General features: G+C 36.9%; 2 protein-coding genes across 21 annotated transcripts in view; one reads left to right on the top strand and one right to left on the bottom strand.

Moving 5' to 3' along the window:
• The window catches only part of ralgapa2 (Ral GTPase activating protein catalytic subunit alpha 2), a 324,474-nt gene that overhangs the window by 57,861 nt on the left and 249,012 nt on the right, over nt 1-17,601 (top strand). For all 20 annotated transcript variants that reach the window (XR_012393091.1, XR_012393092.1, XM_073927824.1 and 17 more), the window contains exon 2: nt 15,236-15,346. Coding sequence is in view for 18 of the 20 variants with exons in the window: in XM_073927824.1 (XP_073783925.1) it covers nt 15,236-15,346 (111 nt within the window). In the remaining 2 variants the exon portion in view is untranslated. The remainder of the gene's footprint in view (nt 1-15,235; nt 15,347-17,601) is intronic.
• LOC141378446 (uncharacterized) lies at nt 4,749-11,486 on the bottom strand. The gene is made up of 2 exons (XM_073927827.1): nt 8,666-11,486; nt 4,749-8,584 (listed from the first exon to the last, which is right to left on the bottom strand). The coding sequence occupies exons 1-2, from the start codon at nt 9,111-9,113 to the stop codon at nt 6,216-6,218; spliced, it is 2,817 nt and encodes a 938-aa protein (XP_073783928.1). The 5' UTR covers nt 9,114-11,486; the 3' UTR covers nt 4,749-6,215.

Genomic DNA, 17,601 nt, shown 5'->3' with positions numbered 1-17,601 from the left:
CTAAGCCTGAATTTTAAGTCAATATATGTCCAATTCTCTTGCTCTCACAGAACTTCTTAGTAACAGAAGTAAGAGACACACAAAAGATTGTGCAAGGAAGAAGTCTGAAAGAAAAGTTTAGCTTCCACATACATTTTCCGGTTTCAGATGATAATATTTTTCGGCCTGCTCATCCATCCTAATGGCAGGTTTAGTTCTAATAAAAGTCATTTCCATTTGGTTTTACATCTTGTCATTATTTAACATGTGGCTACTTGCCTTAATCAAATGTGGATTTCCTCTGAGGAAGCGGGTGTTTCAGCTTTTATGGCTTTTTATGGTAATATCAGTTCCAGAGATGACATTTACATTTAGATTTTCCAACACTTTTCCCTCCAAAATTGTTAATATTCAGTGAGCGATTACCTAAAATACAGTGTTTTCCAGCATTAGCACCGCTGGCCTGGCATAATGACTTCCTCCACGTTTGTCAAATGGTCTTTTCACTGCTCTGGCAGTCTGGCTAGTCTGACTCCAGGCAAAATATTATGTCAGCCATCAAATCCATTCCTTGTCATCATCTATCATCTGTCCTCGCTGCTATTAAAAATCAGGCCAGTGCCACTGCTACAAATTGGTTGCAAATGCCAGTGTTTTCCTAGAGCCGATTTGAAGGATTTGGGCTGCTTTGATAGCTCTGTTTAGAAAAGAGGAACATTTGCATGTCCACCTTAGGGTTGCTCCAATATTATAGATCGTTCCATCAATCAACTAACATTATTCTAAAATCCAGCCCTACTTACTCGCTCTTCACAGACATGCACAGATATACAAATACTTCTTCCCCATTAAGAATACAAGACACACACACACACACACACACACACACACACACACACTAGATTGTATGCATTCTCACACTCATTAATCACTGGTGACTGCAAATTTGTTTTGATATTAGCCATTTTTCTCTCAGGGGTGAAAACATTTGAAACCTGGTCCATTTTATATGATCTCTGTTGGTAAATTATTCCAATATTTTTTGTTTGTAGAAGAAAATTCAGATTTATTGAATGCAGTCCTAGATTTAGGAGTACTACAGTAGCCTACACTCTCCTCTGGAAGTTGAGTGAGTAACTAGAGCATTTTTTTTTTTTACTTAGGTCAGTGTGACAAAATCTCTCAAAGGAGGTGCAGCACCATGAATCATTTTTTAAAAAGCAGGCACATATTGGCATTAGAAACATATAAACCATTTTAGATGACTGATGAGATAAAACAGAAAATGTAATAATCTGCTGCAAAAACTGCAAAATTTGACTCCCACATGGTCTAATGCCCACCCTATGAGATGTTTTAACTTATTTATGGGAAGCTGCATATGTTGGATTAATAAAATTATTAATTTCATGGCTCTCTTGAATACTTGATTCTAGCTGGTTAATTGCATAAGTGTACAGGGCTCAGCATTTATAAGTACATCCCTCACAAATCTATCTTTTAAATTCATATTTTGAATAGGAAGCTATACACAATATTATATTTGTGCGTAACTGCATATACATTACATTAGTCAGTACTGAAGCCAAAACTGGAGCTTATCTATAAAAATAGCTCATGAGAATGGTCCAGAAACTAGTACATGTAAATTTATATGTTAGAGAAAAATATCAAATACAAATAAAAAAAGGAAAAATCAAAACAATTTTTAAAAAAAGGAAAGATTTAGTTAAAATTTTGTTGGTTGTATTTTATTTTTGTAAACATTTAGCTTGAATTTAATTGTACTATCTTTCAATTTCTAAATATGTTTGGTGACAAATATTATTTTAATAAGTATATCAGTTAAATAAATCTGTTTTGTTTAAATGCACCAAAACACATTGCCTTTATTAACTGAGAAATGGATACAAATATACGTTTTCAAAATGGGCTTTACTCAATTATGCTAATCACTATATCTGATAAGCATTCTGCAGTGTATTCTGCAAAAATAACAATCCTTATGTAACAATAAATTATTTGTTTAATATTAAAAGAGACTGTAATTGCAGTGTTTCCTCTAGGATTTTTAGGAATTGAGGTGGCAGGTCTAAAAACACCCTTTTTATCTAAACATCTCAGTACACAGTCAGCAGTTTCACTTCATTAGCAGTCACCTTAAACTAGTGGCAGACTTGAACAAGAAAGCCAAAGCAAATGATTGTATTTTATGTCCTTCTAAACCCCGGGAATACATTCTAAATGCACTACAGCAAGTAGAGCTAAAGGCTAGACATGTGCATCGTATCAACATTGCTGTGTATCTAAAAACAGTAAACCTTACTCCCAACATGTGCACACAACCCACACGCCTTCACTGAAAATAACAAACTTGTGCACAGAAAAGACACTATATATGAACGGCTGCCAACATTTGTGATATTTTAGTGGTTGGTTCTTTCACAGAGATTCTGGATTTACCTCATTTGTTGACAAATGGGTTGTGGATTCTTTTCTTGGCAGTTTGTGGGTCCTTTACTGGGCCTTTTCCCCTTCGCATCAAAACTTACCAAAGATGTCTTTTAGAAGAGGGCGATGTCGACAATTTTGACATCGTACAATGTCTAATGTAAAACATCATGAAGGACGATGGCATCGTCGTAGGGGGCAGTGAATTATTTATTAATTTATTCATTATGAATTAATTATTTGTAGCCTACCGTTTCAACTACATGACCCGCATGGTTTTTGTTTTACCTATAACCAAATCACAAGTAAATAAATATAAGTTATACACTAATTACCACCTGTCAACCACCTTTTCTGTAGAACTCTGGCATGAATAAGCAGAGTGATCTGTGTTGTTGTAATGGCACAACTAACAGCAACCAATCAACAATATCTGAGGTTTTTGGTAAAAAAGTGCAAAGCGAAAGATTGCAGCTGTGTACTGATGCTGTGACACGTTACCTGATAGATTCAAAAGACCAAAGACTTATTAGATAAAGACAAGATTAATTAAATGTCATGTTTAACACGTATCCTGCGATCCAGCGGTGCATTCTTGATAAACTGTCTGACGTGCACTGCTTTCTGGGCTGACTGCTGAAGCTCAGACGCTGCAGCGCATACTTCTCTCTATGAGTGTGTGTGTGTGTGTGTGTGTGTGTGTGTGTGTGTGTGTGTGTGTGTGTTTGTGTGTTTGTGTGTTTGTGTGTTTGTGTGTGTGGTCACATGATGTTCATTTTCAGCGGTATAGTGTGGAAGGAGGGCTTTTCAGAAATGCTAGAATAGTTCTGAAATAGTATTTTAAAAGTAAGAAGTGTTGGTGTAAACGGGGCCGTGTGTATTTTACGCGAGCTGATTGCCGCTGCAATGGGGTGGAGGATCCCTAATCTCTGTTTCTTACAAATTTTGCTAGCTTGTGGGTTACATTTTGGTGCTCAAGTGACAGATGTAACTGAGAGATTAATAAAAATAAAATATTTTTTTTAAATAAAAAACTCAGATAAAAAAAAAAAAAAAAACTAAAATAATTAATGATCCTGGTCCACACAGCAGAATGAACCCCTAATTACTCTGGGTAATGATTTACCGGCAGATGCCCATCACACACTCACACACTACGGGCAATTTAGTTTATCGAATTCACTTATAATGTATGCTTTTGGACTGTGGGGAATACAGAGCACTCGGAAAAAAATATATGCAGATACAGGAATAACATACAAACTCCAAACAGAAAAGTCTCGTGTAGGGCTGTGTGAATTGGGGAAAATATCAAATTCCGATTTTTATTTATTAATTCATCATTTTTGACAGATTGCGAATGTGATTTGATTTGCGATTTAATTTTGTAGTCAAGATTCAGCTCAACAATCTGTATCATTTACTGCTAAAATGCAGTGAGTGTTAGTTTAAAAAGAAACTGAAAAAAAATTAACTTCAGCATTTATTCAAATTTGTTTTTAACCAGTTAAACTCTGTGGCTCTGTGCTGTCATCGACATTCGCTTTTTATGATTTAAGGGTCTAGCATTGCACCAGACCCTCTTAAAAGGTTTCATTTGAAAGTGTAGAATCTATATTTTATGCACAGATGCATCACTTTGGTTTTTATTCTACTGTACAAACTTTATATAAACTTAAATACACAGTATTTTGGATACCCGAGCTGGGTGTTGAGTATTGGTTCATTTACATATTTTTCATGTACAAGTACAAGTATTTACATGTACAAGTTATAGCTCAAATGAAAGCTCTTGCTGTTGCTCATACAGTTCTAGCATTCTTTTTACTGAAATATATTCACATATCAAATAGTCAAATAGTTGTTGAAAGAATCGCTGTGTTTCCATGGCGCAGAAGTAAAAACAACATGTTTATGATCAATAAGCAGCCCCAGACTGCACAGACAGCTGTCATCTCTTACCTTATGCTGTGCAGTTCAGGGCCATTTCTCCTCTATTTTTGAGGTGATGTGCATAAGTAATCATTTTATATGCCTGATGTGGTCCAAACATAGTGAATTATGTTTGATCAAACAAAAGAATAGTGAAATATGAAAATAGTGATCGGTCCTTGTGGCTTGCATATCACCTCATATCAGTTGGAATACAATAACTTTTACATAGAGTATGGTAGAGACATTTTTTTCTTTTTTTCTATGATTACAGACATGTGCAGGAACCAGCAAAATTAATTACAGCACGCTAGACCACACAGAACCTACTTTCAAATTTGACTTTATAAAAAAAGAAAATACAAAAAGCGTCTTTTTTAGGTGTTTATTATAATGTAGACAACATATACAGATATTTTATACAACACTTTTAATAGTGTTTTGTGTGAATTGAAAGGGTTTTCTTAAAAATGATACCACATTTTTGCATTTACCCCTTTGCATGTGGATTTGGGAAGCTTTTAAATTTGGGTAGGCAATATCCAGGTGGAAATCCCAAAATAGCAGCTGAGTGGTTAAATATTTAGAAATTAAACACTCATCATTTTTCTCCAGAGCAAAGAGTAAGCGCATGTTAAATGACCTTAGCTTTCTGTAAACAAGTTCAACTCAAATTAGGGAGATAGTGTAGCTTATTATACAAACAAAAAATAATAATTATAAAAATACAGAATATTTAGCAAACTGACATGACTGAAAAGTGCCTTTCTGTAGCTTATATTGTCTAAAAACAAAATAATCAGTAATGATGCTACACAAAATATCACAACATTCAATGTACGTAGAGCTGTGCGAGATGGAAGTGTATTTCCTATCCAGCATTTGGATGAGTTTTTTTTTTTATCCCTCTTTAATCAATGCATTAAAGGCATCATTTCTTTAACGAGGTATGAGTTATGGCATTAGTTACCTCCTAGTGCTTTTGTCTCTCATGATTTATTTTATTTTATTTTTCATATTGTTTAATAGCCACAAACAACTCTGAAATTGTACTTTGCTTTTGCGTGCTAATAGATTGAGTGTCACTGGCGATACTATCAGTTGACGTTTTAGCAAGATCCTAATATTCGTAGGTGCTGGTTGTTGTATTTCCTCGTGCTGTGGCAACAATTTAGCAACCAAAATATTCCCATATTACCGATGTGCTGTTTCTCTTTTCGCTGTTCGCTTTCCTATTTAATTATTATAATTTTTTTATTGTGGGCATTTCACATAGTTCAGTTCTGGGATTCTGATTCGGCAAAACAAAAGTGTTCTCACTTAATGCTGAGTTCAGACTGCATGACTTTCAAACTAGTCGTGTCACAAATGTTTTCACACTGCATGACTATCTGGGCTAGCGTTTCGTCGCTGCTTTGTTTACACTGCAAGATGGTTCGGCGACATGGACATTCACATTGCATGACTATAGGGAGAATCGCCGACAACTTAGTCCAAACTACGTCTCACAGCCAAAAACATGTAGTATATCTTTTGTTATTAGCTACATAATGAGAAAGAAGCCTTTAATGGGGTAGAACATGTACATGTTTGCTCACCTACGTTTAAAGGGAATTAGCCATTTCTCCTCAACGTTGACATTTACATTTACATTTAGTCATTTAGCAGACGCTTTTATCCAAAGCGACTTACAAATGAGGACAAGGAAGCAATTTACACAACCAAGAGCAACAATGAATAAGTACTAAAGGCAAGTTTCAGGTCTGTAAAGTCTAAGAAGGGAAGTGTTAGTAGTTTTTTTTTTTTTTTTTTTTTTGTACAATTAGTGTGATATTCAAAGAGGCAATTGCAGCTTAGGAAGTGAAGTGGAGACTAAATAGTTGAGTTTTTAGTCGTTTCTTGAAAATAGCGAGTGACTCTGCTGTTCTGATGCAGTTAGGGAGTTCATTCCACCAACTGGGCAGATTGAGCGTGAGCGTTCGCGAAAGTGATTTTTTCCCTCTTTGGGATGGAACCACGAGGCGACGTTCATTCACAGAACGCAAGTTTCTGGAGGGCACATAGATCTGCAGAAGTGAGTGCAGATAAGAAGGTGCTAGGCCAGAAGTCACTTTGTAGGCAAACATCAGAGTTTTGAATTTGATGCGAGCAGCAACTGGCAGCCAGTGCAAACGGACTAGCAGTGGAGTGACATGTGCTCGTTTAGGTTCATTGAAGACAACTCGTGCTGCTGCATTCTGGAGCAGTTGAAGAGGCTTGATAGAGTTAGCTGGAAGCCCAGCTAGTAGAGAGTTGCAGTAATCCAGTTTGGAGAGAACAAGAGCTTGAACAAGGAGTTGAGCTGCATGTTCAGATAAGAAGGGTCGGATCTTTCTGATGTTATAGAGTGCAAATCTGCACGATCGAGCAGTTCTAGAAATGTGGTCAGAGAAGTTTAGTTGGTCATCAATCGTTACTCCAAGGCTTTTCACCATTTTGGATGCAGTAATGGTTGCCCCATCCATCTGGATTGAAAAGTTATGGTGTAGAGTCGGGTTGGCAGAAACTACAAGCATTTCCGTTTTTGCGAGGTTCAGCTGAAGATGATGATCTTTCATCCAGTGTGAAATATCCAACAGGCAGGCTGAGATACGAGCTGGAACCGAGGGATCATCAGGATGAAAAGAGAGGTATAGCTGGGTGTCATCAGCATAGCAGTGGTAGGAGAATCCATGTCTCTGGATGACTGGTCCTAGAGATGTCGTGTAGATGGAGAAGAGAAGTGGCCCAAGAACAGAGCCTTGAGGTACCCCAGTGTTTAGATGCTGTAAGTTGGACACCTCTCCTCTCCAAGACACCCTGAATGACCTGTCAGAGAGGTAAGATCTGAACCATTGTATAACAGTGCCCGCAACGCCCAGTGACTCAAGCGTAGATAGCAGGATCTGGTGGTTGACAGTGTCAAAAGCAGCTGACAAGTCCAGCAAAATGAGGACTGATGATTTAGAGTCTGCTTTAGCCAGTCTGAGATCCTCCACGACCGAGAGCAGGGCAGTCTCAGTTGAGTGGCCTTTCTTAAAGCCGGATTGCTTGTTGTCCATGAGATTGTTTTGAGTAAGAAAGTCCAGGACTTGATTGAACACTACTTTCTCCAGAATCTTGGCCATGAATGGAAGCAGGGATACTGGTCTGTAGTTTTCAAGTAGCGTATGGTCCAGGTTGGGTTTCTTTAGCAGTGGGGTTACCCTAGCCTGCTTAAATGTAGTGGGGAATAAACCAGAGTCAAGAGATGTGTTAATTATGTGAGTCAGTGTTGGTATGACTGCAGGAGAGATGGCTTGCAAGAGATGAGAGGGAATGGGATCGAGTGGACAGGTGGTTGCATGGCTAGATAGCACAAGTTTGGACACCTCAGACTCAGAGAGCTGAGAAAAGGAGGTGAGTGTGTGTGGTGTTGGTGTTGTATCTTGCGTGTTTGTTGTAGGTGCAGCAAATTGAGCACTGATTTTTGCAGTTTTGGTGCAGAAGAATGTAGCAAAGTCATCAGTAGTAAGTGTGGAGGATGCGGGTGGAGGAGGAGGATAGAGGAGGGAGGAAAATGTTTTAAAAAGTAGGCGAGGATTAGTGGCATTGTTGATTTTCAGACGGTAATACGTCTGCTTTGCAGAAGTAACCTCAGCTGAGAAAGAGGACAGAAGAGTTTGGTATGTTAAGAGGTGTGCAGGATTTTTAGTTTTCCGCCAAATTCTCTCTGCAGCCCGAAGTTTTGAGCGGTGCTCACGGAGAGCATCCGAGAGCCAGGGTGCAGGAGGACTGGCACGGGCTGGCCTGGATGCAAGAGGACATAATCGGTCTAGACATGATGCTAGTGTGGAGCAGAGTGTATTAGTGGCACTGTTCGAATCAAGTGCAGTGAGCTTGCGAGATGGAGGAAGAGAGTCTGAAACAATGGTGGATAGTCTATTGGGTGAGAGAGATCGTAGGTTTCTGCGAAAGGTAACCAGTGTTGGAGTGTGTGGCGGCTCAGGAGTAATGTGGATGTTGAGAGACAGAAGGAAATGATCAGATATTTGTAGTGGAGTTACTATTGTTTGATCAGTGAAGCAGTGTCGTGTGTAAATAAGGTCTAGCTGATTACCTGATTTGTGGGTAGCAGAAGTAGGTGCTCTTTTTAGGTCAAAAGAGGCAAGCAGAGTCTGAAAGTCTGCAGCTTGCGGTTTGTCAACGTAAATGTTGAAGTCACCTAGCACCAATAAGGGAGTGGCAAAATTAGAAAAAGATGAGAGAAGAACATCCAGTTCATCTAGGAAGTGACCTAATTTACCTGGTGGGCGGTAGATGACAACCACATTTATGTAGAAGGGGTGGATAATGGTGACTGCATGGAATTCAAAGGAGCTGATTGTTGGCAGGGACGGTATCAGAGTAAATTTCCATTCTTTGGAAATTAGTAGTCCAGTCCCACCCCCTCTCCCTGTCTGACGAGGAGTGTGGGAAAAAGAGAAATTAGCAGAAAGAGTAGCATGTGTAGCAGTGTCCTCCGGCCTCAACCAGGTCTCAGTTAGAGCCATGAGATTATAGTCAGAATATGTAGCTATGGAGGTAATAAAATCAGCCTTGTTAACAGCTGATTGACAATTCCAGAGGCCCACGGAGAGAGAGAGTTGTGAAATAGTAGATACATGTATTGAACGAAGGTTGTGAGGATTACGCCTGCAGCGTACCTCCCGTGTTTTGCGAGTGTTAGTAACAACAGGAATTAGAAAACACATAATAAAAGTGCACTGACAACAAAAAAAATAAGTGTAAAGTAAAACAACAAAGTAAAGTACTCAAGTGCTTTGTCGGTGTCTTTGCTCGGTGGAGTCGCGCAGGTAGAGTCGATGGTCTTTACCCTCGTCGGTCTTCACACGAGGCGGTCTTCACACGAGGCTGCCGCGACCGCTGCCGCGGTGAACTAGTTGTTTATATAACCCCTAAAGCACTAGCTGATTGAATTCAGCTGGACACGCCTCGAGAGTCAAAACAAGGGCCGAAACTGAGGCGGACGACGCGAACCGCGTCTGCGTTCGCTACACAAGCTCTTATAGTAACCAAGGAAACAGTGGCTAAACAACTTCTAGTATTATACACAACTGAAAGCAAGTTTAAATGTCCTACAACTTTACACAAACAGCTGGAAACAAGTCCTCAAACCATACACAACAACTGAAACAAATCTTAAATGTACTTACAGGCTGCTGTTCTAGATGCTGCTAAAGTGCTTCTCCTGCCGACTAATGCTACCGTGCTCACTATATAGTGGTTACCTGGCGTTTGGACACGCCTCCCGAGTCAAAACAAGGGCCGAAACTGAGGCGGACGACGCGAACCGCGTCTGCGTTCGCTACACAAGCTCTTATAGTAACCAAGGAAACAGTGGCTAAACAACTTCTAGTATTATACACAACTGAAAGCAAGTTTAAATGTCCTACAACTTTACACAAACAGCTGGAAACAAGTCCTCAAACCATACACAACAACTGAAACAAATCTTAAATGTACTTACAGGCTGCTGTTCTAGATGCTGCTAAAGTGCTTCTCCTGCCGACTAATGCTACCGTGCTCACTATATAGTGGTTACCTGGCGTTTGGACACGCCTCCCGAGTCAAAACAAGGGCCGAAACTGAGGCGGACGACGCGAACCGCGTCTGCGTTCGCTACACAAGCTCTTATAGTAACCAAGGAAACAGTGGCTAAACAACTTCTAGTATTATACACAACTGAAAGCAAGTTTAAATGTCCTACAACTTTACACAAACAGCTGGAAACAAGTCCTCAAACCATACACAACAACTGAAACAAATCTTAAATGTACTTACAGGCTGCTGTTCTAGATGCTGCTAAAGTGCTTCTCCGTTGATAATAAACTAATTTCTTTCTGTATGAAATGTTAAACAGACACGTTTGCTCCTGAGTCCTGTCAAACCTCCACTAGTTTTTCCTCCATTTCGTGGGTCCAAAAAAAACGAAAAAGAGCGCTTTTAACTTCTCCCCCAGCCTCCTGCTGGCCTGCAGCAGGTATACACACACACACACACACAAGTGAAAGCTGCTCTCTCATTGGCTGTAGGCGATCGCTGATGTTATTTTCAGTCAAAACTCAATTCACACGGCATGATTTGAATCGCCGACAGCTCCAGATATTTAGCATGCCAAATATCTCACAGGCATCGGCGACTCATCAGCGATTCTCTCAGATCGCGTCTTTGATTGTTCATACTGTGTGATTGTCACTCACGTGCACGAGCAGCGATTTGCTTGTGATTTCAGGCATTTGTCGGCGATTTCTCAAAACCTGTCGGCGAGCCAAAATCGGGGCTAAAATCATGCAGTCTGAACTAGGCATAACTGGCTAGTATGACTGTCACATGCAGACGGCAGTCACGCATTTGCTCTGGATGGGGGAAATTGAATAATACACATATATTCCATATCGCAGCCTCTTGCATTTAGCTAATCGCAATGTTTCAATTTTTATTAATCACACAGTCCTAGTCTTCTGGTCCAATGGGCACTCAAACCAGCAACCTTCTTTCTGTAAGGCAGCCATGCTAACCACTTAGTATTCCCCAAGGTCATAAAGCAGTCTGGCAAAAATGTTTTGCACACACGAGCAAGGATTTGACCACTCTTTCTGGGATGTTCCCTTCATATATAAAAGTAATACATTTCACAGTTTCTTCTATTAAAGCTGGGGTTCTGTGTAAGGACACTTGTGAGCCTCTACATCTGAACACACAGCAGAGCAGGCTACATGATGGGATCACTTCATTGTACAAATGCAGAGACACTAGAAGCATCATCGTTACCCACCTTGCTATCTGTTTACAGTACAAAAAGAGGTTGGAGTTTATGGGCACATGTGAAGAAGTATCTGGTTACATATAAACCGGCATGGAATTCAAACAGGTTAATTATGGCATGTAAATACTCAGAGTTTAATAAAGAAAACAATGTTTGCTTTTCAAGTTGTCTGAGATGACAGACCTGAATGAAAAACCTAATTAAACAGACATTATTTAATTTATTTTTGACAGAAGTGTCCTTTAAATCACAATTCTGAATTCGGTGAATGGTCCAAAGCTACAGTATAGCCTGCATGACAAGTAAAAAAAAAAATGACACACATTGTATGCACACACAGTTTCCTTGAAGTGTTTTGGAGATGTTTCCACAGTTTTTTTCTGTATTTAGTCTGTCTCAGTTTTGTTCGTTTTTTTTTTTTTTTTTTTTTTTTTTTTTTTGTGATGACGCAGAGATCAGATGGTCAAAGACTCACTGGATAACTAAAAATATGGACAAATAAAATTAACAATTAAATGATAAACTACTTTTTTACAGTTACTTTATATTCTACAATTATATTGTACAAGTTCTGTATTTTCGATTAAATGAGTGCAGCCTTGCATGGTGAGCAGGAGAAGCTTATTTTAAAACTTTTATAAATCCTACTGACCCCAAACTTTAGACCAATATGGAAAAGAATTGTCGATATTGCATTTTTGCCATATTGACCAGCCTTCGTTTCTAGTCCAAATATATATATGGACTAAACAAAACTTTAATTTATATATATATATATATATATATATATATATATATATATATATATATATATATATATATATATAAAATTAAAGTTTTGTTTTCAAAATAAAGTTATTTTTTTTCTCTGTAAAACAAGCCATTTAATTTAATTATATATTATAATAAATTCAAACCAAAAACAATATTATTTTAACAATATTTATTTACCCTGATAGGAAGATTATTCAGCTTTTTTAAGAAAAAAAAAATTACTACAAATCTGTCTAAAAAGTGCTTACTGTTTAACAATTTGTAGATATTTGGACTATAAAACAAGACAAAAACTACAAGGAAAACATTTTACAGTGTTTTTACTAACTGTCAATTAGGCATGGGCCGGTATAAGATTCTGGCAATAGGATAACCTTGGATAAAAATATCACGGTTTCACGGTATTATGATTACTGCTCTAAAATATATATTCTTTTAAAATTTTGGGGTAAAAAACAAAAACTTTTCTCTTTTAAACATAAAATATTTTATCGTGAAAAACATTTAAAATATTTTGTAACATTAAACATGTCAAACTAAATGAAGTATTGACTTCTTTTGTCTTCAATTGTTTCAAAAATAGTTTTTTTTTACAATTTAAAACGGCATCCCTGATATCTTTTCTGCTAGAAATACTGTTGTCCTAAAAAAAAATAAAAAATCTGACTCATGCATTAGGAACGTTATTGCAGAAAATTTTGACTGTTTTGTAACACTGACTTTTCCAAACCGCAGTATACCTTAAAAACGGTTATCGTAGCCTACTGCCAATATGATTCGTAAACAGCATTGTACATATGACATAAATATGATATTAAATGAAATAAATACAATAATAATTAGAAATAATAAATTAAGCTATAAATGAATTAAAGTTTAAGCTGTTTTGGCAGCACATTCATAAACCAAAAGCTTATTTTTCTTATCACCAAGTTTATGAAAACTAAACTTTTTTTGATTTTAATATATACAGTATCAAAGATAATTTTTACACCGAAGCCAAAAACTTTCACTTAAACCAGCTAAATAATACTGTAGGTTATTATATTATAATATATTAAGCTATATGCAGATGTTCATCAACCATTAGCTTTCTTAAGAAGCCAGATAATGTTAGGTTGCAGAGGCCTTTATTAATCTTTGCATTTTACCTTGATCTTGATTTTTTTCTCTTCTTCAAATGTTTTGAAATGTAAACTGATATTTCCTTCTTACCACAGAAAAAAAAGACAAGAATAACTGACCTGAAACCATTTTTAGTGGGTGAAAATACTAATTTTCTATGTCTTTTGCTACCACCATGTATATACTGTATGTTTACTTTATGTATCTCAGCGTAGTAATGCTGAGATACATAAAGTAAACATACAGTACATACGATTGTAGGTATTGGCCAAACTGAGATCTAAATGAGAGATACAAAATGATAGCTTTGAATAAATGAGATGAAAGTAAAGATAAATAAATACAATAATGTTCAAGAAAATATAAACAATAAAATAAAATCCATTCGGGCACATTTTTAGTGCCTACTAGAAATACTGGTGGTGACCTTATTGTGAACTTGGTTTCATCTGTCTGGGCATCATCGAGGATAAGATCTATTCAGTTCAGCTTTCAGTAAGGTCAACTTCTGGGTTATGTGTTTGGAAATGCTCTTCTGAAAATTTATGCTGCCTCAGGGTCTGCTATCAGCAGTTAAAGCAGTTAAACTTAAATGCAATACATGGAACTGTGTTGAGGCCAAAAAGATGTTATTATTGATATGGCACTTATCGAAAAAAAAGATTGTTTTGCAAAAGTAAACTGTAGCATGTCAGGCAAAACAATAAGCCATGTTCAGAATATGGTGCCAGAATAACATTCATATGATGGGACCATGTGAGGTTTGTGGTGTTAGTAACTGTACTATGGACTGGGTTTCGGGTGGCCGCAGCGATCAAATAAATTGGCGGCCGGGAGCGGTGTTACAGACTGTACCAAAAATCTGAGGGCTGGAATGGGTGGAATTACAGGAGTTTTCTGGGAGAAATAACACAATGGGAGATGGGTCTGAAAAATGGGAGACTCCTGGAAAGAAAATGGGTTAGTGGCAAAGTGTAACATTTCCAGAAAAGAGGCTTTTACGATGTGATTGAGTGATTATTGTGTTAAAAATGCCTGAGGAGATTTTATTGGGATATAACTTAAACTGAGTGACTTTATTTTATGTGGGCTGCGTATCGCGACCTGTGCATCTGCACTAATCATGTCCAGGATCTGCAGTGTTGAATCGGCATAGAAGCTACAGTAGAAAACACTTGAGATTTGTGAAGTCATGGCAAAGTTTAACCATTAATTTACCCAAACATAATTGTGTGTGTTTAGGGCCTATGACTGTAAGTATGTTTACATGGACACCAATAATCCAATTTTAATATGATTAAGACGCAATGACGTTCGAATTATGTGCTATAACATGTAAAACGGGATCATGACAAATACACTCAAAAAGCAACTCATTTAAACACCCTAATCATATTGTTCTCTTATTCTGATTAAGCCAGTAATTAGATTACTGATGTCGATGTAAAACTTAGTTTCACGTTTCAAGTCAGTTAAAAGCTTTTAGGCATTTAAAATGTATGCTTTTGTAACTTTAAGTAGGATTATTTGTATATATTGTATGTACTATGAAGCCTATACAGTGTTATTTTAAACTTGATTGAGTTAGTATATCGAAATATCGCTAAGTGATTCCCATCATAAATCACTGTGTGTATTTTATTTCTATCTTTGCTCTACTGTTTTTATCAATGCTTGCGTTTAGTATATTATATTTAATGCAGATCCACACCCATACCAAATCATCCCAATGTTTCTATTATGATTAATTCTTTTCATAGGGAGCTACTCATTTCATCTGATGAAATTATACCCAATTATGTCATATAGATATTGTAGATATATAAAACATCAATAAATGAAACCAATAAAACATGTCCACTTTGTTTTCCAATCTCAAGCATTACTAAATGTATGTCATGGTTAGAACTGTATGACAAACATGACAGATCAGTTAATTTTACAATCTCATAAACACAGAAAAAAAACAAAAAACAGCTTAAATCTATTGTGTCTAATCTAATTTACCAGGCTGTTTCCCTGCATCTCAGTGCATTATAATCATATATAAATACATAACTGTAGAGTTATCTAATGTGATGCTATAGTCATGTTCATTATTGTCTGTTTTGGTCTAATTCTTTTTCTTTTCTTGTGTTCTCTCTTCAGATATTATCGACAGGAATGAACTGAAGGCTTTTTTTGAAACCAACTGCTCACAGATCTATTTTATCTTCTATGAAAATTTCATTACACTGGAAAGTAACTTAAAACAAAAAGGTAAGTGATCTTCCTCTGCTTTTTGGATACTAGAGCAATGTATTTTGCTCAGACTGGGGCATCTTCATGTTTATTGCCCGTGGATCAGATGAAATCTTTATAAATGGATACACACAATATACTGAATGGATGAAATACATGTAATACTGTTACTACAGGAGTGGAGCATTGAGTTTATGAATAACTGAGCTTAAAGAAAAAGTATAGTTTTGCGGATTACATCTAATCTTCATTTGCAACATTGAATTGCTGATGCAAATCCCAGGTTTGATCTTTGTTCTTTTTAGTTGATAAATTAAAACCAGAATAATCACTCTTATGCTAATCCAGTAAGTTTTCTACTTAATTTCACAAAAAAGATTTCAGCTTTTAAACTTTATAATGCAGTGTGAGACTTCACTGCAGCACAAACAGAGCTTGAGCATAGTGATTTGAACTCTTAATTTTTACAAATAGTCTTTGCTACAAATGAATCTCAAGGAATGGCTTGATTTAGGCTTGATTTGATCGCATTTATGAAAAGTAAAAAAATTCCCAACTTCTGCAGCGAGCAAAAATCCACAATTCAGTTCGGCAATGCATGACGCCACTTATACAAAGTGAATGAGAAGAGTTGACGCTGACGCCCCGTGTAAATGGGGCGTTATAAGTCTCACTCTCTCACACGCTTTGTCTTAAAGTGACTACAGCATACTAAGTGGTTGGCTGACGGCGTGCGGGAATTACTAAACCTTACTAAAACTTCTGCATCAAGTGATCGGCGTGACCCACGCGCATGCAACACTTGCAAACTTGCTCATTTTGAGGCAGGAATTGGCCAAAGTGCAACAACATTAATCATTAAGTAAACACAAAACAGTCTCCATCTGGAGCTTCTTCATGGGACTGCACACTTGTAAACGCTCGCACCATCGGGCTCCCGCAGCTCTCCCCTTCGCCCACACTCATCAGCACTACTAAGCCGACCAATCACTGAGCTTGCGCTACGCGTCGTTGCGACGTGTAGTTACATTTTTTAAGAGGTGAGTGTCAGCGTCGCCGACGGCCACTATGCTATTTGCTATTTCAGACTTAAAGGGTCCAAAAACCCCAAAACACATTTTTGTTTATGTTGCCTGCTGCCTGCTTTTGACCATCTGCCTGCTTACTGAATATGGTAATATGGTTCTGGATTGCCTGTATACATCTGTTTGCTCCTGTGTTGACAGTTGCGAGCCAAAGTTGGCCTTTTGTAAACTTTGATTCCACTTGAGAAAAGAGGGAGAATGATGAAGACGTTGAGATTGTCATTTCAAATGTAATATGATATATATATATATATATATATATATATATATATATATATATATATATATATATATATATATATACAAATAAATTAACTGAAAGCTACAAAGAAATTAATTGAAATTGTTTTAATTTAAATGCTGTAGTTTAGTTTAAAATGTAAATACGGACGCATTGGTTAATATTACTCATTTACGTCTTCTACGTTTAGTGTGGACTCAGCACTAAAAATATATATTTAAAGATGATTCCTTGGATTTACTAATTGATTTATATAGTAATAGTTTATATAGTAATCACGTACTAAAGTGATTGTAAACAATTTATTTATGCTGAATTTAAACAAATAAATAAAGTTGAACATCACTAAACTTAAATTGTTTGCTTAAATTCAACACAAATAAATTGTTTGCAACGATTCTGCTGACATCATTTTTTTCAGTGCATGTCTGCCAATCAGAATGGAGAAAAGTGCACACTCTGACGTCATGAGGCATAAACTCCGGTTATAGTTTCCATATGACCACACTGTACCTGGAGTTTTGGAAAGATTTCACCCTGGTCAATGTTTTCAAAAATGTTTTGGTTTCAGTAACCCGATACTGCGTTTTTTTTTAAGTTGGCCCATGGTAACCTTTTATGTGGCCCGCCATCCCATCTGAGAAAAGTGGGAAAACGATGGGGAGATTGTCGTTTTAAATGTAATATAATCTTTTAGTTGTTTGTTTTACCGTTAATTAAAAAAAAAAAATTACCTGGAATTGAATGTTTTAATTTAAATGCTGCAGTTTAGTTTAAAATGTAAATACTGTCAGCCTACTGATGGAGGACAATGCAGAGACTTTGGATTTACTAAATTCTATTAAGTTAAGTGATTGTAAACAATATATTTGGGTTGAATTTAAACAAACAGAAACAGACAGATTCCGAATTAAATTAGTTTAAATTCAACACATAAATTGTTTGAA

This window comes from Danio rerio, chromosome 17, assembly GCF_049306965.1.
Source record: "Danio rerio strain Tuebingen ecotype United States chromosome 17, GRCz12tu, whole genome shotgun sequence".
In the NCBI taxonomy this organism is placed as follows: Eukaryota; Metazoa; Chordata; class Actinopteri; order Cypriniformes; family Danionidae; genus Danio; species Danio rerio.
This window is presented reverse-complemented; position numbering and strand designations above follow the sequence as displayed.

Excerpts from the sequence above, each read along its gene's own strand:
- LOC141378446 (XM_073927827.1), bottom strand. The coding sequence starts at position 9,113 with ATGTGTTTTCTAATTCCTGTTGTTACTAACACTCGCAAAACACGGGAG. Across the intron at positions 8,585-8,665 it reads TGTCATCTACCGCCCACCAG|GTGACTTCAACATTTACGTT; the intron begins GTAAATTAGGTC and ends TATTGGTGCTAG.